Source organism: Molossus molossus, unplaced genomic scaffold (assembly GCF_014108415.1).
Source record: "Molossus molossus isolate mMolMol1 unplaced genomic scaffold, mMolMol1.p scaffold_m16_p_1, whole genome shotgun sequence".
Classification (NCBI taxonomy): domain Eukaryota; kingdom Metazoa; phylum Chordata; class Mammalia; order Chiroptera; family Molossidae; genus Molossus; species Molossus molossus.
The window spans coordinates 5,400,174-5,422,602 of NW_023425344.1; the positions used below are offsets into that span (position 1 = coordinate 5,400,174).

At 52.1% G+C, this 22,429-nt stretch overlaps 1 protein-coding gene across 1 annotated transcript in view; it reads right to left on the minus strand.

Moving 5' to 3' along the window:
- The window catches only part of SLC2A9 (solute carrier family 2 member 9), a 121,973-nt gene that overhangs the window by 71,109 nt on the left and 28,435 nt on the right, over positions 1-22,429 (minus strand). Inside the window, exons 5-6 of the mRNA XM_036278121.1 lie at positions 21,132-21,256; positions 7,324-7,469 (exon numbers count right to left, since the gene is read on the minus strand). Coding sequence (XP_036134014.1) covers positions 7,324-7,469; positions 21,132-21,256 — 271 coding nt within the window. The remainder of the gene's footprint in view (positions 1-7,323; positions 7,470-21,131; positions 21,257-22,429) is intronic.

Here is a 22,429-nt window from a genome sequence, read left to right on the forward strand (position 1 = left end):
CTCAGCTGGGTTCAAACTAATGCGTCACTTTAGCACACTTCCAAAAATAATTTTTTTTTTTTTTTAATCCTCACCCGAGGACATTTTTCCATTTTTTGCACAGAGTGGGAGGGAGAGAGAGGAAGAGAGAGAGAGAGAGAGAGAGAGAGAGAGAGAGAGAGAGAGAGAGAAACATCGATGTGAAAGAGGCACATCGAGTGGCTGCCACCCGCACGACCAACCAGGGCCGGGGACAAACTGCAACCGAGGTACGTGCCCTTAGCGGGAAACGAACCCGGGTCTCTCCGGACCGCAGGCCAATGCTCTAACCGCTGAGCCAAACCAGCCAGGGCCCAAAAATAATTTTTAGTGACATTTTTGTGTTGGAAAATGGGGAAATAGTTTTGCAGCTCCCACAGGAGAATAAACAAGTGGCCGTTCCTGGCACAGTTCTTGAAGTGAAGTCTAGTGGGGACAGTATCAAACATATAATGAAGTGGCGATAGTGAGAACACAGTGTGGGCACCGGAACAGAAATACAGGGCTGGGCGAAAGTAGGTTTACAGTTGCAAGTACACGAAACACAGAGTTTATTCTTGCATTATAATTTATTCTTGTATTATATATTGTTCCGTATGAAAAACTGTCAACCTCCTTTTGCCCGCCCCTGTATGAAAGGAGCCAAGTGAGTGGTCACGGAGCAGAAATTCGTATATATTATAAATTTAATGTATCGTAAGGGAACCTTAACCATCAACAGGGAAGAGCTTGTTTGAATTAATGAGTAGTTTAGGAAAAAGTGGTAAGAAAGATAGAGATACATTTAAATGCCTCATGGTGTATTTTAAAATAATGCCAATGATTTGAAGAATTAAATATAAAATCTGATACCTTAAATAATCCACAAATAAATAAATACAAATAAAGATTCCCTGATTCCTGAGAGGGAAAGATATTTCTCAGCTAAAAACCAGTGGAAGAAATCTCAAAGGAAAAGACTTTGCTACATAACAATATCTTTTAATAATCCACACATGGAAAACAAAAACTGAAAATAAAAAACAAACAAAACCTATAAAATGTTTGCCATAAATACTGTATATCAAAGGGTTAACATCCTTAATAGCAAAAGAGGTTGTAAAAATTACTGACTCATTAATATTCCAATAGACATGTAAGCAAAGTACGTGAATAAACAGAATACAAAAGAAGTGTCTCAAAACTAATGTATTGTGGTGAGCTCAGTAATGGCCTCCTTAAAGATATCCACAGTCCAACCCCTGGAACTTGCAAATATTAATTTATGTGGCAAAAAAAGATTTTGCATTTGAGGATCTCCAGATGGGAAGATCACCCTGGGTTATCTATCTGGGTGGGCCCTAAATGCAATCACAGGTGTTCTTATAGGAGTAAGACAAAGGGACATTTGATGACAGCGAGAAGAGAAGGCAGTGTGACCACAGGGCCTGGAGTGAGGTGGCCACAAGCCAAGGAATGCCTGCAGCCACCGGCAGCCAGCAGAGGCAGGGGTCCGAGTGTCCCCTAGGGCCTCCAGAGGGAGCACAGCCCTCTCGACACCTTGATTTTGTCTCAGTGAGAGTGGTTTTGAACTTTTGGCCTCCAGGGATGGGACAGAATAAATTTTAGTCTCTGTCGTGGTAATTTATTATAGCAACAACAGAAAACAAATATCCTTATAATACATCCAATCTTGCTAATAGGCAAAGGAAAAATAAAGCTATCGTAATGTACTACTATGCTATTTTTGCCTATCAAATATCAAAGGGTCACTTAGATGCTATGGATGACAAGGGATAGTGGTACTCTTTAATACTGTGGGTGGGAAGTAAATTGAGACACTCATCCAGTCTGAGAAAAGTGTGATAATATGTACAAAAGCCTTAAATGAATCGATATTCTTGGACCCATTGCTTCCACTTCTTGGACACTGAACTACACAAATAATGAGAGATTTGAATAATGATTTATGTAGAAAATTGTTCACCCAAAGAGTGCAGATTGCAGTGTTTTAATAAACCCTGGAAATGATCCAAATGTCAAGCAAATAAAAGAACAAAGAAACAAATTATAGTAACTCATAAAATAGAATATTGTACAATTATTAAAATTGTCATGGCAAATAATTTTATAAAAATGTGTTTTTATTGATTTTTTTTTAAGAGAGAGAGAAACATCAATGAGAGAGAAACATCAATAGGCTGCCTCCTGCACCCTTCACTGGGGATCGAGCCTGTAACCTGGGCATGTGCCCTGACTGGGAATCGAACGAGGATGCTCAATCCACTGAGCCACACCAGTCAGGTGATGACAAATAATTTTAATGACAATATAATGTTGTAAAATAATCATCAGACTTATAAATAGAACGAACCAAATGGTGTGTGTGTGTGTGTAAGTTATATGCAGAAAAAGTAATTGGAAAAAAATTTAAACTGTTAGTGTATATCCAGAAATGATAAGATACAGAAATTTTAATTTCCTGAATTCTTCCTTATTGTGTTCAATGGGTGCACAATGGATGCATCACAATCATAAAAATTAAACGAGGAAACAGAAAGGAGTTACACGTTTACAGCCAGGTATTTGCTTTACTGTTATCCACACGAGTCAACACTCGGGAAGAGAGAGGCATTCAGTAATGGCCAGTCGTTGCTGTGCACCTGTGCGAGGGAATAGGCTGCTAATGCTACATAAACGTGTGTACAGAGAAGCTTGGGGACATGGGGAGATGCTTTTGATATGATCATAAGTGACATTTTTTAAAGAAAAACAAAGTTAAACACAGTATTATTTCTACTGCATAACAGGTATACAGAGAGCAGTTAGGTAGACATGAACAGAGCAAGGACACGGGCCAGGTACAGATCACCAGGGCAAAAAGCCCCAGGTGCCTAGCCAAGGACAAGTGTGGGGTGGGACCTCATCCCCAGGGTGACCTTTCCTCCCCTAGCCTAGCTCCTGTCCTTTGGTGTGGACCCCTGACCTTTCCTCCCTAGAGAGACATCTGGGCCTCAGTTGTAGTTCAGCTCCAGGCCCAGAAAACTGACACCAGGGCGGACCTCAGGACCAGCTGCACTGGCTAATGACCCCCTGCCTGGCGCCGACCAACCAATCAATCAGTGGAGACCTAGACCCTGGAAGGACTCACCTGGAAAGCTGCTGAATCTTCCACTGAGAACTTCCCCTGGGAGCTCCCCCAAAGTTTCCCCTTAGAACCCCTAGGAGGAGGACCCCGCGCTCTCCCTGCTCCCGGCCTCTCCCCCCCCCCCCCCAGGTGAGTCACCTTTACCTTCCCCGCTGCTAAGCTCCAAGGGCCCTTCCTTTGCCCCTATAACCTGTTTCCTAAGCCCATTTCTTCTATGAATTACTTCTACCTCTGTAGAAGATTTTCTAAACCAATCTCTTATAGTCTGAGTCTTGGCTCTGAACCCTCTCCCAGCCAGAACTCAAGTACCGAGGTTGCTGAGCCCAGGTCCAGTCTGACCCCACCGGTACCACCCCCACTGCCCACAACAGAAACGTAGAAAGAAAGAAACCGAAATGTTAAGACTTTCAAGTGACGTTACTTCCTTTTTTATATTTTCTAAGTGTTCTAAGCTGAGCACTAAATGTTTCTGTAAAGGAACAAAGTGGACATAAGCCATGGGGGCAGTGCATCCCCACCTGAGCAATGACAACCTCCCCCCCCCCCGCACCAACCTCTGCACTTGGGCGGTTCATGTCCGTGACCCTATCTTCCATGCTCTGCGAAGCTGCTTCTCCAGCAGGGCTCCCTGTCTTAGTGTCTGGAACCCCTTCCACCTGGGTGACCTGCCAAACACCAGGAGGCGTCCTTGGCTCCGCCTCCCTCAGACACCCCGTCCCATCACTCACTGGGCAATCTCACCCACCTGTCCCTGCCCGCGGCTGCCGCCCTCAGCCAAGCTCCTAGCCTCTCCCCACTGGCTGGCCATCCAGTCCCTTCTTCACCGCTCAAAGCTACAGCTCCAACGTCCAGCTCAGTGGCCAGCAGATGGGCCAGATGAGTGAACGGAGAGAGAAGACAGAGGTGTCAGGGAGATCCGGGGATATGGATGGATGGAATGCTTTTGTCCCCTCCAACGTTTGTCCCCTCCAACGTACATGTTAGAATCCTAACCCTCCACGTCATGGAATCAGGGCCTTTGGGAGGTGATCAGGTCTTGAGGGCAGGGCCCTCGGGAATGGGGTCAGTGACCTTATGAGAAGAGACAAAAGAGAGATGATCTCTGTCTCCCCCTGAGCGGACACAGCGACAAGGTGGCTGTCCGTAAGTCAGGGGCAGGGCCCTCACCAGAACCTGGCCATGCCGGCACCCTCGTCTCTGCCTCCCAGTCTCCAGAATCCTGGGGACTAAACTTCCGTCACTTACAAGCCACCCCGACGGGGCTGAGACAGCATCCAGATGGAGAGACCACCTGGCCTGGGTTCATGAAAGAGGACTCGAGTGATGAGCAACTGGGAACTGGCTCAAGAAAGAAAAGGGCCAGACTCTGCTGACACACACACACTCATTTCTACGCTTGGAGGACGGCAGTGTATTCATTGACTATTTTTATGTTTAGGGAGCTGAGGCTGTAATCGTTATACTGTTTTTATTGTCACACGCATCATGTTTACTTTTAGAATTTTAAAATAGCTTTAAAAACAAAAGGCAAAAGAGTCTCGTTGGAACCTCACTTGGGTAAGGAGACATTTCTAACACGCTCGCGTGAACTACACACTCACGTTAACTTGGAGGCTTGTGCAGGTCACGGCCTCCAAGGTCAAGTCTTAGTTGTTTTCATTTTTTGCAAAAGAGAAGAAGAAATATCCCCAAAGGGTTGATAACAAAAGGTCAGCAGCAGGTGCCTCTGAGGTGACCCGTTGAAATATCAAGGCATACCTAATGCTATGAACTGTATACTCGCCAGCGGTTAAAACAGCAAACCTAATGTTATGCATCTCTTGCCACAATGAAAACAGTTGGCAAAACATTCCAAAAAATCTTGGAAGGATCAATGCCAACCAGCTCCATTACCCCTCCTGTCACCACACGGCCACCATGCTTGGTTCCTCGACTTACGAAAACTTCCCTGAACGAGGCAGGAGCTGGCTCTAGGTCCCTGGGCTCAGGCACACAGGGGCCCTGGGTCCCCCTCACCCAGGGGTTCACTGCAATACCATGACTTACAGTAAGACTATGTATTTGGTCTTCCAATTCTGGTGCCGAGCTCCTAAAACCCAGGGCATTTCCCAAGCCGTAGGAGCGATAAAGGTATCTTGATATTTATAACAAACCCCTTTCAACCACACCTGAGTTTAGTTAAGGAGGTGACTGTTGGAAAGCACCTAAGGATGGAGGTCAAGGGAACCAACCGGGTCATTAGAGGGTTGGAAATTTCAGCCCCACACCAACCTCTGGGTCATATTTCACCAACCGTGCCTATGTAACAAAAGCTCCATAAAAGCCCAAAAGGACAGGGTTTGGAGAGCTTCCTGGGTGGGGACACGCGGAGGTGCTGGGAGACTGGCACCCGCAGAGGGCACGGGAGCCTGGCGCCCTTCCCCCACTCCCTGTCCTGTGCATCTCGTCCGGGTGTCTCTCTTGAGTTATGTCACTTTATAATAAACTGGCGACTTGTAACCTGGTACCCTGACTTCCGTGAGCCCCGCAGCAGATGAATCAGACCCAAGAAGGAGGTTGTGGGAACCTCTGATTCACAGCCAGTCGGTCAGAAGGCCAGTGACAACCTGGGCTTGCCAGTGGCATCTGAAGTGGGGACAGTCTTGTGGGACCGAGCCCCTCGCCTGTGTCCTATGTCCAGGCAGATGGGGATGAATTGGTGCGGGGACGAACCCACTCTGCAGGACCGGTGTCGAAGTCCCAGAGACCCAGCACGTTCGGTTCCGGGCTGTGTAAGACGAACCCCACGCTCGGGTCCTGGTGTCCGCCCCAGCCTCTGTCCGTCCTAGCGCTCTGCCTCACCTCCGTGCACTGCTGGCACGGGAGGCTCACGGAGTGGCCGTGAGGACTTGCACGGCGTAACAGACGAGTATTTGACGTAAAGTCTGGGCCTGTGCACTGGAGTTTTATTAAAGTGCATTTCCCGGGTGGGCCTCCGCCCGCCTCCACCCAGACTCAGCTGCGGGCAGGGGTGCGGCAGAGGCTCTGTTCCAGGACATCTGACCATCACTCCTGCTTCCGTCTCCCCCTCCCTGCTGGCCTTCGTGCGCAGGACAAGGGAAGGCCCCTGCACCCCTGGAAGCATCCTAGCTGGGCCCCTTCCCCACCCCTGTCGGATACTCAGGCAAGTCCTGGACTCAGGCCCCCGGCTCTCCAGCCCCGGCCCGGCCCGCTGCCTCAGTTGCCCTCCATTCCCCTTACCACACACACCCATCACGCCCCCTGCTGGGCCCTCTCCTCCCTTTCACCCAAAGCACCTCTGACGCAGATGTGGCGGAGTCACTCCCCTGCTAGTGCGGCCCGGGGCTCCCCATTCCGCTGCCGCTCAGTGAGCGGGGGCCGCGTCTCATGCTCCCCACACACGCGCACCCCTCGGCCCCCAAGCCGTTCACGATCCTCACACAGGGCTGTTTTCTCCAGTTACTCCCTTTCTCTGCAGTGTCTTCTCTCCAAACCCCATCATCGCCTGCCTAACCCTGCTCAGCCTTCAGGGTTCAATTTCGAGGCCCCCTCTTCCGGGAAGCCTTCCTCGATCCCACCCTGCCCCACTCGAACCTAAGTAAGGCGCTGCTCCTCGCCAAGGCCTCACGGCAAGTAAATTGTTGGGCCGCAATTCAAAGGCAGGCCTCCCGCTTCCCAAGGAGAAAGAAAGCAGAAGACCATGCAGTTACCTACCACGCAGGGAAGAGAGCCCCAAGAGTGAGGTAGAGCTACGCAGAACATCTCGGAAAGATGCCCAAAATACCTTAAGTGAAAACAGCAACGGCGGAACGACGTGGATGGCATGATGCCATCTATAAAACGATATAGGTTTACCAGGTTTGCAAAAGCCTAAATGAATTGTAATTGAGCTGTTAACCATAGCTGTGGGGTAGGAGGATTTGAACATTCTGTAACATTAGAGTTTGTTATATATTCCTTATGTCCTAAAAAATAAACAAATCCAACCAAAGGCACTCAACAAGAACTTTTCTCCAATAATAAGTGAAAGGCTTGCGTGTTCAGGAATTCTGAGGCATAGGGACACGCTTCTGCAGGAAGGGCTCACGTCTGTCTACCCTTTGTCCTGCAAGGGACACAGGGGCTGAGACGGTGACATAAGATGAGAACAAACACGTTGGCTGGGGAGCCACACTTACCTTGCCCAGCAGCTCAGGCAGGCCCAGCAGCTGCCCGGTGAACACCCCGATGCAGATGAAGATGGCCGTCACCTGTCCCAGAGAGCCGCGGATCTCCTTGGGCGAGATCTCGCTCAGGTACATGGGGAGCGCACTGAGGGCGATGCCTGTGAAGGAAGCATGCGCTGTGAGGGAGCTGTCTCCTCGAGGGAGACGCTGGTCCCGGCACCTCCCGCTGTTTCACCCGGACAAAGACAGCATGGCGGCCGCAGCACCATTCCCCGCACTCTGCACAGAGTGCCCATGCTTCCCCGGGCACAGTCATCCCATCCATTGGCATGGCTGGGAGGTGACTTCACAGAAGAGGAAAGCTGATGATGGTGACCCTGGTGGTGCTGCTGATGGTGGTGGTGGTGATGGTGATGGTGGTGATGGTGATGATGGTGGTGATAGTGATGATGGTGGTGGTGATGATGATGGTGGTGATGATGATGGTAATGGTGGTGGTGGTGATGATGGTGGTAGTCGTGGTGATGGTGGTGGTGATAATGATGATGGTAATGGCGGTGGTGGTGATGATGGTGGTAGTCGTGGTGATGGTGGTGGTGATAATGATGATACTGGTGATGGTGATAGTGGTTGTGGTGGTGGTGATGGTGGTAATGATTATGATAATGGGGGTGGTGATGATGGTGGTAGTGGTGATGGTGGTGGTGATGATGATGGTGGTGGTGATGATGGTAATGGTGGTGGTGATGATGGTAATGGTGGTGGTGATGATAGTGGTAATGGCGGTGGTGGTGATGATGGTGGTAGTCGTGGTGATGGTGGTGGTGATAATGATGATACTGGTGATGGTGATAGTGGTTGTGGTGGTGGTGATGGTGGTAATGATTATGATAATGGGGGTGGTGATGATGGTGGTAGTGGTGATGGTGGTGGTGATGATGATGGTGGTGGTGATGATGGTAATGGTGGTGGTGATGATGGTAATGGTGGTGGTGATGATAGTGGTAATGGCGGTGGTGGTGATGATGGTGGTAGTCGTGGTGATGGTGGTGGTGATAATGATGATACTGGTGATGGTGATAGTGGTTGTGGTGGTGGTGATGGTGGTAATGATTATGGTAATGGTGGTGGTGATGATGGTGGTAGTGGTGATGGTGGTGGTGATGATGATGGTGGTGGTGATGATGGTAATGGTGGTGGTGGTGATGATGGTGGTGATGATGATGGTAATGATGGTGGTGGTGGTGGTGATGATGATGGTGGTGATGATGATGGTAATGGTGGTGGTGTTGATGATGATGGGAATGGTGGTGGTGGTGGTGATGATGGTGGTGGTGATAGTGATGATGGTGGTGGTGATGATGGTGGTGGTAATAGTAGAGGCAGAGATGGTGATTGTGGTGGTGATGGTCATATGGTTACAATGATGGTGATGATGGTGGTGGTGGTTCAGAAAGTTATAAGTAAATGTGCTATTATTATCCCCATTTTAAATATTAGGAAACTGAGTCACAGAGAAGTTGAATAACTTTCCAAATCATCAAGTGACATCCAGAGATGCCCAAAGAGATTAATTTGCCCAATAGATTAGCTCTGATTCTAGAATTTGAACTTTCCCAGCAGCTCATAGGGCCTCTTTGCGTGAATCCTGGAACTTTGTTTTGGCAGATTCTGTCGTGCTCACTTTATAGCATTTATAGACTAAGTCACCCACATAGGACCTCATAACCTTTGAGATAAATGTATCTAGTTAGAAGCTTATGACTGATATTTTGCATAAAAGTTATAAAAATGTTTTGAAAACAGCCCTGGCCAGTTTGGCTCAGCGGTTAGAGCGTCGGCCTGCGGTCCGGAGAGACCCAGGTTCGGTTCCTGCTAAGGGCACGTACCTTGGTTGCAGTTTGTCCCTAGCCCTGGTTGTGTCGTGTGGGTGGCAACCACTCGATGTGTCGCTTTCACATTGATGTTTCTCTCTCTCTCTCTCACTCTCACTCTATCTGAACAAAATATCAAAAAATGTCCTCGGGTGATGATAAAAAAAATGTTTTGAAAACATAATATACTGCAGACACAGAGGGTCTGTTAATAAAAATAACGACTCCTTGTCAGTGTCAAGAAAACCTGTTTTCCACCCACCCCTGGGCTGGGTTATTCTTCAGCCCTTCAGAGGCTGACAGATGTCGGCATTAACCCAGGAGGGTCATGGCTTGGTTGGAGCACCCCCGCCCCCGCCCAGGGTCACACTGCCTCCGGGGGCGCCCTGCAGCCTCAAGCTGGCGGCCCAGGGACGAGAGTCAGCCTCTCAGCCTTGGTTTCTCTGTCCGCTGATGGAAACAAGAACAGAGCCAAACTTCCAGGGTTGCTGATGCTCACCCACTGTGAACACTGTACACGTCGGTATCGTTAGCACCGACTCTTGCCTAATTTTCCACTGAACAGTGAGGGCGTCCAAAGGTCTTTCCTGCCTCAGCCTCCCCATGCTTCCAGCGGAGTTCCCGACACGCTTCAGGCACAACCAGTGGGGTTCCAGTGAGACCGGAGTCACCCCGTTGCTAGCCTTCGGGGACCTTCCTCAACAGAAGTGGTGAAGGGCCTGATTCTCTGCGTCTCGGCCAGGGCAGCTTTCTCTGCTCCACCAGAAAGGCAAACATGCTTCAGGTGCAAAGGGAGGGGGCCAGTCTGAGTCGTTGGCCTGGGGAAAATGGACACATGGTTGCTCGGGAGAAGTGCGCGAGAGGGAGACACATGCAAGACTCGAGTCCCGGAGCCCTGCTGTCCCACCTGTGACCTTGGTCAGGGCATTAGCTTCTCCTCGCCTCAGCTTCCTCCTCTATAAAACAAGGGCAACAATTTCTGTCTATTCCTGTTGCCGTGGGAATAAGTTTACCACACGCGAGGCTGCCTCAGGTGTGCTCACTTGAGAGACAGTTAAAATGGTCAGTTTCCCGAGCCTATCGCTCCTCCTACCCATGGGGGCTGATTACGATCATCTCACAAAAAGCTAGTAAGGAAATGACACAGTGGGGAGGTGGCGTGGCAGTGGTGGAGGGCACGGACCACGCCTGGCACGGTAGCAACACCCCGCACACTCGTGCCCTGCGCCTGCGGGTTGTACGGCCGGCGGAGGGAGCTGTCAGCCAGCGCTGACCGTTCTCGCTGGAGACGACAGGGAAATAAGCCGCTGACGATGGAACCGGCGGTGAGTGAGGAGGTGGGGACCAACTCACCCACTTTGCCAGGGACCGTCCCAATTTTCGCCCCCAAAGCCGTGTGTCCTGGGCAACCCCCGAGCCCCAGGAAAACCAGGACGGTTGGCATCCCAGGCCTGTGATGCTGCACCAAGCACCCCACATGCCTGAGTGGCCACTCTCGACCTAGAACCCACCTCCTGCCCTGCCTCCTCCCTCGGTGCCCAGCCTCGGGATTACTGGTGACCAGGTGTCCGCCGGCGGTTCTGTGTCTCTAGAGCCCTTGGCCCTCCCCGCCCCATAAGCCGACTCCCTGCTGTCTCCCTGTCCCAGCTCAGCCTCACTCCTCCCGCTAGTGCGACCTGGTTTGGAAGTCCTTGCAGATGTCATCAAGGTAAGGCGGGGTCACACCGGCGTCTTGTCCAGGAGCCATGTGCAGATACAGAGGAAGAAGGGAACTGGAGATAGAGGCAGATGCTGGCCGCCACCAGAAGCTGGACAGAGGCACGGAACAGACCCCGCCTCCCAGCCCCGGAAGGGACCCACCCTGCCGACACCCGGGGTTTGGACGCCTGGCCTCCAGAACTCTGACAGCATAGTTCCTGCTGGCTGAAGCCACCTGTGTGCGGTGCTGTGTCCCCGTGGCCCAGGGACAACACCTCCTCACTGAAGCCACCTGTGTGCGGTGCTGTGTCCCTGCGGCCCAGGGACAACACCTCCTCACTGAAGCCACCTGTGTGCGGTGCTGGGCTCCTGCGGCCCAGGGACAACACCTCCTCACTGAAGCCACCTGTGTGCGGTGCTGTGATCCCCGCGGCCCAGGGACGACACCTCCTCACTGAAGCCACCTGTGTGCGGTGCTGTGTCCCCGTGGCCCAGGGACGCCACCTCCTCGCTGAGGCCACCTGACCACCTGCTGACATTGGCCTCTTCCCATCACACTTGTGGCTCCATCGGTCGGTCCTCTGTTCCCCCTTGCACCCACCACTTCCTGGAAGCACCCCGCTCGGTATTTATTGTGCAGTGTCTGCTTCCCCACTTCCAGCCACGATGAGAGTCCATGAGAGCTCAGTGCCAGGCCAGGGGCTCCGTCAACGGGTACTAATGGGTCCCCCGGGCACTATCTCGCCACCATTGTTTGTTTAACGCAGGCTGCAGGGAAAGGGAGGGTGGGGTCGCAGTGGTTGGGGGTTGCAGCCCCCCGCAGGCTGGCACTCAGTTTTATCTGTGGCCCACGGACAGGCCCCGGTGGCCAGTGTGAGGGGTGCAGATACCAGGATTGCGCGGAGGGCAGAGAACCTGACTCTCATCTCGCACATCGGTACCGCTGCAATCCACCACCCTGTATAACTCCAACCCCTCGCACCCTCCCCTCCCCCAGGGGATGCGGGCCGAGCATTCGGAGAGCAGTTAGGGGTCACCCCTCACATGGAGTGAGCCTGACGTCCAGATTTCTCCTGCAGTCCAATTTCAGCAGCAGCTGTCAGCTCATGAAAAGCAGAAGGGACTGAGGAGAACATTCTCTGGGGACAATCAGAGATGCAGGAAGAGATATTCTAGAGACCCCTGGAAATCTGCATCACAGAATGTGCACACCTGTGCAAGCCCAAGCCACAGTCAAAGTACAACACCAGCACCCAGAAGTCGCCCCAGCCTGTACTCCCTCGGAATCACTGTCCCCCGTCCTCCCCAGAGAGCACCCTCAGCCTGACTGCTGTCACCGAAGATTTAGTGTGTGTGACCAGAGGCTCTGTCTCACCTCTCTTACTGAACTGTATGAAATACACCAATGTTGTAGCAGGTAGCAGTAATTTGTTCATTTTCATCGCTGTGTGAAATTCTTTCTTTAAAATTTGTTTTCTTTACTGATTTTAGAGAGAGAGGAAGGGAGAGGGAGATAGAAACATAGATGAGAGAGAACATTGACTGGCTGCCTCCTGCATGCCACCCACTGGGGATCAGGCCCACAACCTGGGCATGTGCCCTGATGGAGAATCGAACTGGCAGCCTGTTGGTGCAGGGGTTGATGCTCAACCACTGAGCCACGCCAGCCAGGCATTGCTGTGTAGTCTTCTAAAGTGTAGATATACCATGATTTATCTACTTTATTTTTGATAGAAATGTTATGCTTTCCAGTTTGGGGTCAGTACTGACAGTGAGCCGTAAACATTCTTGTTCAAGACCCTCACGCACAGGGACGAAGGATGTTATGTGCAGTGTTGTCATAGTGCTGCGTGGTCAGTGTCGGTGGATAAAGCCTGTTTGCCTTTAGGAGAGATGTATGCGGTCTCCTTAGCTCCACACATTCTCCAATATTTGGCATTACCAGACTTTTTAACGCTAGCCATTGTGGGTTTCACTTGCATTTCCATGATCATGCATGCAATTTTATGTACCCGTCAGCCATCTGGTGTGGCCGCCTGTTCGACCTCTTAGCCGTTCGTGTGAGGGGTTTTCTGCCTTTTTCTTCCCGATCTGTGGGAGCGCTTACGAGCTCTGCGTAGGGGCCTTTGTGCCGCTCACTGCACACAGTTCCTGGCTCGCTGTGGGTCGCCTCTCCCTGGTGGTGTTTTTCTCTTGCTAAATAGTCTTCCATTTTACTGTAGTCCCATTGGTCTGTTCCTTTCCCTCTACACTGGTGTCCTTCCCCCTGTTTAAGAAGTCTCTCCCATCCTGACATGGTGTAACTGGTGTTCCGTGTGCCTGGCTGCCTCTCATGTCGCGCTACGACCCACCGGGGGCTGGTTCTGTGATGGGGCGAGGCGCATCCGGACTCATTTCCGATGCAATGAAAGCGTCGGTGTGTTGCTGTCAATGAAGCATTGCCGTGGACGGTGCTTTCTGCCTCCACCCCGCAGACATTCCCCCAGGAGAGGCGGCGGCAGCAGATGCAGACGCCAGCTCCTGAGAATCAGCCTGCTTTACAGACACAGCTACGCTGTAGGGACAATGACCTAAGCTATAGCTGGAGAAACTCTGTGTTGCTGCATGTAAGCAAAAAGGGTTCTTTTCCTAGCTGATACCCCCCCTTTCCTTCCTGATCACTGCAGGAATCCACGCTTCCAGAAAGATGCAACACACAGAATTTGTGCATTTCTCTTTTTTTTTTATCCTCACCTGAGGACATTTTTGCACTTATCTTCGGAAAGAGCGGGAGGGAGAGAGAGAGGAAGAGAGAAAGAAACATCGATGTGAGAGAGACATATCGACTGGCTGCCACCCACACGACCCCAACCGGGGCTGGGAACAAACTGCAACCGAGGTACATGCCCTCAGCGGGAACCGAACCCGGGTCTCTCTGGTCCGCGGGCAGATGCTATAACCACTGAGCAAACGGCCAGGGCTGAATTATTGCATTTCAAACAAACTGCACATTAACTTTCCAAGCACAGCCACAGAGGTGCGCATTGACATGCCCGGTTCTCGGGGCCTGGCCTTCCTCAGACCAGCCCTTGGAGCCTCTCCCACAGGCCAGTTACAACCCAGAGACAGCCTGCCGGGGTCTGGGCTCCCGACCCCTGGTGGCCCCAACGACCTGCCGTCGTCTATTCAAAAGACACTTTCCCTTCAGCTCTCCAGGCACCTCTGCCACAGATGAAGTGTCCGTACACGAGGGGGCCAGCTTCGGCCGCCTCGCTTCCAGCCCCCCGAGCTCGTCTTCCCCCTTCGCACACCCACAGCCGAAGTCCCTGCCGCTCTGTAGCGAGCGCTTCTCTCACGAATCCTCAGCACGTTGCATTTCCACGTAGGGTTTGGAAGCAGCCTGACATTTCCATTTTTACAAGACCTGCTTGGGTTGGACTAGGTTTGTGTTGCATCTCTGGGTCAATGAGAGAGAATCAACACCTTTACGAGAGTGAGTCTCCCGGTTTTGAACGTAGAGTACCCCTCCATTTACTTAGCTCAGTTTCTCTCCATAGTCGTTTATATATTTTTGTGTAAAAGTATTACACATCTCTAATTAGACCTACCCCTGGGTATTTAATGGGTTTTTATAATATTTTAAATGGTACAGTTTATAAATTTCATTTTCTACATTGGAACAAATTGTTTAGTGTATTGACCTTCTTCTCTATAAGAGCAATAAAATTGCAGTTAGTGTTAAAGTGTACAAGTATGTTGACCTTTCATCCGTAGGCCCTGCTAGCTAAATGCATACATTCAATCTGAAATTACGTTATAGATTCTTTTTTTGGTGGTGGTGGTGGTGGGGGGGGTACGTGCCCCCAGTGGGAACCGAATCCAGGTCTCTCTGGTCCGCAGGTTGATGCTCTAACCGCTGAGCCAAACCAGCCAGGGCACGTTATAGATTCTTTTAGATGTTTTATACATTCATGTCACCTGTGAAAGATGACAGTTTTGGTTCCTCTTTTCCAATTGTTTTTTTATTTAAAAATGTGTTTGTTTGCCTTACTGCACTAGCTGGGTCCCCTGGGCTGTGCTGACCCTGGTACCTCGTCCTGCTCCTGACCTCAGAGGAAAACCTACGGACACCTTAGTATTGAGCACAAAGGATGCTGTAGGTCTTTATACATAACCTTTGTCAGTTTAAGAAGATTTCTTTCTATTCTCAGTTGGCTAAGAGTTGCTTTTTGTTGTTTTGTTTTTTTCTTGGTTAATCCTCACCCGAGGATATTTTTCCATTGATTTTTAGAGAGAGTGGAATGGAGGGAGGTCAAAAAAGAGAGAGAGAGAGAGAGAAATATCAATGTAAGAGAAACACATTAATTGGTTGCCTCCTGCATGACCCTGACCGGGGTTGGGGATGACCTGCAACCCAGGTACATGCCCTTGACTGGGAATTGAACCTGCGACCCTTTGGTCTCTGGGGCAGACACTCTAACCGCTGAGCCAAGCTTGCCAGGGCAAGAGTTTTATTTTTATTTTATTTATTTATTTATTTATTTTACTGTAAATGAATATTGAATGTTATCAAATGACTCATCTGCATATATGAAAATAATCATATGATTTTTTTCTTAAAATGTACTCTCTATATATGGTCAATTCCCCTGACTGACTCTCAAACGCTAAGCCAGTCTCGTGTTGCTGGAATAACCAGCTGGATCTTGACGGATCGTCTCTTGGTGTTTTTTGTTGTGTTTATTGTGGGAACTGTTTGCTAGTTCTCTGCGTAGGGTTTTTAGCTCTGTTTCTTCCTGACACTGGCCTGTGATTTTCCTTTCTTGTCAAGTTCTCATTAGGCTATGACATCACGGATGCTCGTCCTATACGGTGCGTCAGGAAGTGTCCCCTCTGGGAACGTTTGCACGGTGTGGGTGCCAGTCTTTCGCAAAGAAGCCACATGGCCTCGAACTTCCTTTGTCGGAAGGGTTTAGATTGCATGCTCAAGTCATTTCATGGAATGGGACTACCCAGACACTCTGTTTTCTTATGTCGGTATTGGTAAGTTTTCTTCTTCCTAGACATTTGTTCACTTTATCTAAAGTTTTGAAATCTACTGCATAATGTATTCTTATTATCTAATGCTTTAGGACCTATCCATTTAATTCCCAATGCTAGTTATTAACTTCTCTTTTTATATACAGCCTCAAGGGGTTTGCCAACGTCATTAATCTTTCATAGCATCCACTTGGATTTGCTGATGTGAATTCCTTTTCTAACCTCTTGAGACAGAAGCTTAGCTGGTTGGTTTTCAGCCTGTTTAGACAATGTGGACTTGAGGTTATACACTGTAGTCTAAGCATGGCCTTAGCTGTATTCTGCAACTTTTGATACGTATCATGTAATATTTTCATTCTCATTTCATTCAGACTGTTTTAAAATTTCCATTGTGATTTTTTTTGTCCTCCGAAACATCCACTGCGCACCCAGGGAGACCTTCTACCGCAGCCGAAGTGGATGCGCCCTGGGTAGCATAGTCTTCCTCAAACAGGGGACACCTCTGCACCTCTCTATGTTGACTTTACAGTGTGCACGAGTTTTGCCTCCAACATCACTCCGTGGCATGCTTGTTTCACTGGAAAGCTAATGTGCTTATTTTTTCTCCGAGCCTTCTACAAAAAGGACACCTCAGGGAGGGGTCCGATGTGTCTACTCTGGCTCCAGATACCCCACGAGAGCCGGTCTGAGCGGCGCCCTCTAACCCCCCGGCTTATCACCGGGCTTCAAATGATTCCCTTTGAGCAGGGCAGCAGGTTTGTCTCGTGATCAGCAATTCTCTCTTCTTGCTGAGCAATGGCCTCGCCTTAAACTCTTGGCTCTGCTCCGAGGGGGGTTGGAGAGACTAGGTGACACCAAACCCTTCCTGTCCTTGGAGGGACCTGCAGAGTGTCATGCTGAGTGAAATAAGCCAGTCAGAGAAAGCAAGTATCGCATGATCTCACTTATTTGTGCAATATAACGAACAAAGTAAGCGGATGGACAAACTAGGCCCAGAGACACAGAAGCAGGGTTCAGACTGACAAACCTCAGAGGAGAGGGTTGGGGGAGGGAAGAGATAAACCACAGGACTTATATGCATGTATGCGTAACCATGGACATGGACAATGCTGGGGCGGGGGGGGGATGGGAGGAGAGGGCCAATGAGGGCAAAAGGAGAAACATCTGTAACAAAAATAAATCAATTAACAAAAATAATAACAAAAATAAATAAATAAATAAAAACCTTCATGTCTTGCCCTGGCTGATTTGGCTCCGTGGTCAGAGCGTCAGCCTGTGGACAAAGGGCTTCAGTTTCTGGTCAAGGGCATGTACCTGGGTTGCAGGTTCAATCCCTGGCTCAGGGCCGTGCAGGAAGCACGTTTTTCTCTCTCTCTCCGTCCCTTAAAAAAATCAATGAGAAAACATGCTCGGGTGAGGATTAACAAAAACCAAACAAACAACGAGAAAACCCTTAATGTCCTGGCCCTATTCCAACAGGCCAGGTTCCAGAAGTCGGAAGGAGTTGGCTTTGTCCTCCACTCCCTCTTCTTACTTTGTTTCGGTTTCTTTTGGCCAAGCTCGTAGGGAAGGGGGTCTAAAACACACTGGCCTTGACTACATGGTTTTGTAAAAATGGCATCTCTGAATCCAGTTGATGTTGAAGTGAGGGAATTCAGAAAGCAGCTAGTTCCCTGTAATAACTGCCACCTCCCCGTGACAGCTGGACAGTCGCAGCAACAGGGAGGAGTCAAAGTATAACCTGTGAAAAATGGCTAGACGGACACTCTCGCTGGTGTCCGTTAGGAAAGTGCTCCAAGGTCACCCGCAGTCTCTCCACCCCTCCTCCTAGGAGGCCGGCTCTCGGAAGCCACACCATCTTGGTCCAGATCCTAGGTCTGCACCTTATTAGCTGAGGATGAAACGGAGCAGCAACAACGCTAACTGCCGCGATGGCGCCGCCACCCTGGGGTGGGGTGAAGGTGTCAATGCCTGACCCTGGCGTGGGGTGAAGGTGTCAATGCCTGACCCTGGCGTGGGGTGAAGGAGTAAATGCCTGACCCTGGCGTGGGGTGAAGGTGTCATGCCTGACCCTGGCGTGGGGGGAGGTGTCAATGCCTGAACCTGGCGTGGGGGGAGGTGTCAATGCCTGACCCTGGCGTGGGGGGAGGTGTCATGCCTGACCCTGGCGTGGGGGGAAGGTTGTCAATGCTGACCCTGGCGTGGGGTGAAGGTGTCAATGCCTGACCCTGGCGTGGGGTGAAGGGTGCAATGTCTGACCCTGGCGTGGGGTGAAGGTGTCAAGCCTGACCCTGGCGTGGTGTGAAGGTGTCAATGCCTGACCCTGGCGTGGGGTAAGGTGTCAATGCCTGACCCTGGCGTGGGAGGGAGGTGCAGGCCTGACCCTGGCGTGGGGGGAGTGTCAATGCCTGACCCTGGCGTTGGTGGAAGGTGTCAATGCCTGACCCTGGCGTGGGGGAGGTGTCAATGCCTGACCCTGGCGTGGGGGGAGGTGTCAATGCCTGACCCTGGCGTGGGGGGAGGTGTCAATGCCTGACCCTGGCGTGGGGGGAGGTGTCAATGCCTGACCCTGGCGTGGGGTGAAGGTGTCAATGCCTGACCCTGGCGTGGGGGGAGGTGTCAATGCCTGACCCTGGCGTGGGGGGAGGTGTCAATGCCTGACCCTGGCGTGGAGTGAAGGTGTCAATGCCTGACCCTGGCGTGGGGTGAAGGTGTCAATGCCTGACCCTGGCGTGGGGGGAGGTGTCAATGCCTGACCCTGGCGTGGGGGAGGTGCAATGCCTGACCCTGGCGTGGGGTGAAGGTGTAAATGCCTGACCCTGGCGTGGGGTGAAGGTGTAAATGCCTGACCCTGGCGTGGGGGGAGGTGTAAATGCCTGACCCTGGCGTGGGGTGAAGGGTAAATGCCTGACCCTGGCGTGGGGGGAGGTGTCAATGCCTGACCCTGGCGTGGGGTGAAGGTGTAAATGCCTGACCCTGGCGTGGGGTGAAGGTGTAAATGCCTGACCTGGCGTGGGGTGAAGGGTTCAATTGCCTGACCCTGGCGTGGGGGGAGGTGTCAATGCCTGACCCTGGCGTGGGGGGAGGTGTCAATGCCGGACCTGGCGTGGGGCGAGGTGTCAATGCCTGACCCTGGCCGTGGGGTGAAGGTGTCAATGCCTGACCCCTGGCGTGGGTGAAGGTGTCAATGCCTGACCCTGGCGTGGGGTGAAGGTGTCAATGCCTGACCCTGGCGGGGGGTGAAGGTGTCAATGCCTGACCCTGGCGTGAGTGAAGGTGTCAATGCCGTACCCTGGCGTGGGGGGATTCGGTGTCAATGCCTGACCCTGGCGTGGGGGAGGTCAAGCCTGACCCTGGCGTGGAGGGGAGGTGTCAATGCCTGACCCTGGCGTGGGGGGAGGTGTCAATGCCTGACCCTGGCGTGGGGGGAGGTGTCAATGCCTGACCCTGGCGTGGGGGGAGGTGTCAATGCCTGACCCTGGCGTGGGGTGAAGGTGTCAATGCCTGACCCTGGCGTGGGGGGAGGTGTCAATGCCTGACCCTGGCGTGGGGGGAGGTGTCAATGCCTGACCCTGGCGTGGAGTGAAGGTGTCAATGCCTGACCCTGGCGTGGGGTGAAGGTGTCAATGCCTGACCCTGGCGTGGGGGGAGGTGTCAATGCCTGACCCTGGCGTGGGGGGAGGTGTCAATGCCTGACCCTGGCGTGGGGTGAAGGTGTAAATGCCTGACCCTGGCGTGGGGTGAAGGTGTAAATGCCTGACCCTGGCGTGGGGGGAGGTGTAAATGCCTGACCCTGGCGTGGGGTGAAGGGTAAATGCCTGACCCTGGCGTGGGGGGAGGTGTCAATGCCTGACCCTGGCGTGGGGTGAAGGTGTAAATGCCTGACCCTGGCGTGGGGTGAAGGTGTAAATGCCTGACCCTGGCGTGGGGTGAAGGTGTCAATGCCTGACCCTGGCGTGGGGTGAAGGAGTAAATGCCTGACCCTGGCGTGGGGGGAGGTGTCAATGCCTGACCCTGGCGTGGGGTGAAGGTGTCAATGCCTGACCCTGGCGTGGGGTGAAGGGTAAATGCCTGACCCTGGCGTGGGGGGAGGTGTCAATGCCTGACCCTGGCGTGGGGTGAAGGGTAAATGCCTGACCCTGGCGTGGGGGGAGGTGTCAATGCCTGACCCTGGCGTGGGGTGAAGGTGTCAATGCCTGACCCTGGCGTGGGGTGAAGGGTAAATGCCTGACCCTGGCGTGGGGGGAGGTGTCAATGCCTGACCCTGGCGTGGGGTGAAGGTGTCAATGCCTGACCCTGGCGTGGGGTGAAGGTGTAAATGCATGAGTGTGCCCGGTGCTTCTCTCAGACAGCAGTTCACCTGTGCCGAGGTACCCCAGGGAGGTCATGACTCAGTCCCTCCGCCAGAGGAGAGGAAGCGCTCTGACAGTCAGGCAGATTGTTGGGGTGTGGCCCCAGATTTGTTCGCCCCTCTGAGACACGTCCTTGAGACACTGATCCTGCACCTGGCCATGGGACTCGCCTTGGCCATCGGGACGTTAGCAAACGTGTCGTCAGCAGAGAGTGGACAAGAGCTCGCCCGTGGGGACTCGCCCCTGGGGACCCCGAGGACTCCCTGGGACGGAGCCTGGCCAGCCGACCAGAGGCCGAGGCACGCGCCGGCCCTGCCGGACCCCTAAGGCCGTCTCGCCATCCGAGCCCACCGGCCGCCGGCCTGCCGCGGAGCACCGACCGCAGAGCGCGCCCGGCGGGGAGGAGCAGAGCCGCCCTGCCGACCCACAGAGCAGAAGCTCAGCAAGGGGTTAGTGCTTGCACCGTTCCGTCTTGGGGTTGTTTTTTTAAATATGTTTTTATTGATTTTTCAGAGAGAGGAAGGGAGAGAGAGAGATGGAAACATCGATCGGCTGCCTCCTGCACGCCCCCCACTGGGGATGGAGCCTGCAACCTGGGCATGTGTCCCGACTGGGAATTAAACAGGGACCTCCCAGTCCACGGGATGGCGCCCAATCCACTGAGCCACACGGGTGGGCTTGGGCTGCTTTTCATGCACTAAAACCTAAGTAATACAGACGGACCGGGTAATGAAACGAACTTAGGTAAGCGGCAGAACCCAGGCACTCTGAACCCACTAGCCACCTACGTCACATGTCTCGGAGCCTCGGAGTCCGCACGGGAAACAGCAACACCCCCTGGGAACGGTCACTGCCCCTCCCGGCCTCGGCGTCTCACCTCCATCCACGCCCATGACGAACCGGCCCACGATGAGCATCTCCAAGGCGCCTGCCTGCAGGGAACAGGCCATCAGCAGCGCGGCGGAAATCGCGAACACGTTGTTGACCAGTAAAGTGTGCTTCCTGGGGGAAAGGAGGGGTTCAGACTTGACGTGGGGTGGTGGACACACAACGCAGTATACAGGTGATGTATTATAGAACCGGACACTTGAAACCTATATGGTTTTCTTACCCGATGTCACCCCAATAAATTCAATAAATAAATACCTTTAAAAAGAAAAGGAAGGGCTCGATGAGGGGGCCTGACCATGAGGCCGTCCCTGGCCTGTCCCTCCAGGAGCAGGGTCCCCACGGCCCCCCTCAGCCACCACTGGCTGTGTGGTCCTGAGCAAGTCTCACTCCTGCTCGGTTCACTGCTGGGCTGGCCATCACCTGACTCACTCTGCCAGGACCATCAGCCCTGTTTCAGGGACACATCCCTAAACCTCACGGTTTAGAAGCGTGACCCGTGTGGGGACCTGGGGGTCTGGTTCCTGCACCTGCTCTCTCTATGAGCTAGGGGACTGTGTCCTTTATCGCTCCATTTTCCTTCCTCACCCGCAAGATGATCGGGAGAGTTCACGTCGATTCCTGCTGCGACAGACCTCATTGTAAGCTCCTTACACGAGTAGCTTTTCTACTGCTCAAAATGACCTGTCGGTGGGTATCCTTACTCCTAATTTACAGAGAAGTCACCCAGGACACAGACCCATTAGAAACTTGTTTGAGGTCATACAACCAGGGAGTCAAGGGGCTGGGGAAACGGCTCAGCCTCTCGCAGGGTAGTTCTTTTCCCCTAAAGATTCAATGAATAGCCCTGGCCGGTTTGGCTCAGCGGTTGGAGCGTCCGCCTGCGGTCCGGAGAGACCCGGGTTCGGTTCCCGCTAAGGGCATGTACCTCGGTTGCGGTTTGTCCCCGACCCTGGTTGGTCATGCGGGTGGCAGCCACTCGATGTGTCCCTTCACGTTGATGTTTCTCTCTCTCTCTCTTCCTCTCTCTCCCTCCCACTCTATCTGTACAAAAAATGGAAAAATGTCCTCGGGTGAGGATTAAAAAAAAAAAAAAAAGATTCAATGAATTAACAGATATTACGCTGTTGTATAAATTATAGGGATTTGACAGGGGATGTTGGCATTGCTTTTCAGAGTTAGCTCTCTTCAGGCCAGATCTCTTTTTACTGTTTCTGGCTTATCTCAAACTATGCACTCATTTCTTTCCCCATCCTACATCTTGGAGAATCTTGACGTTAACGACCT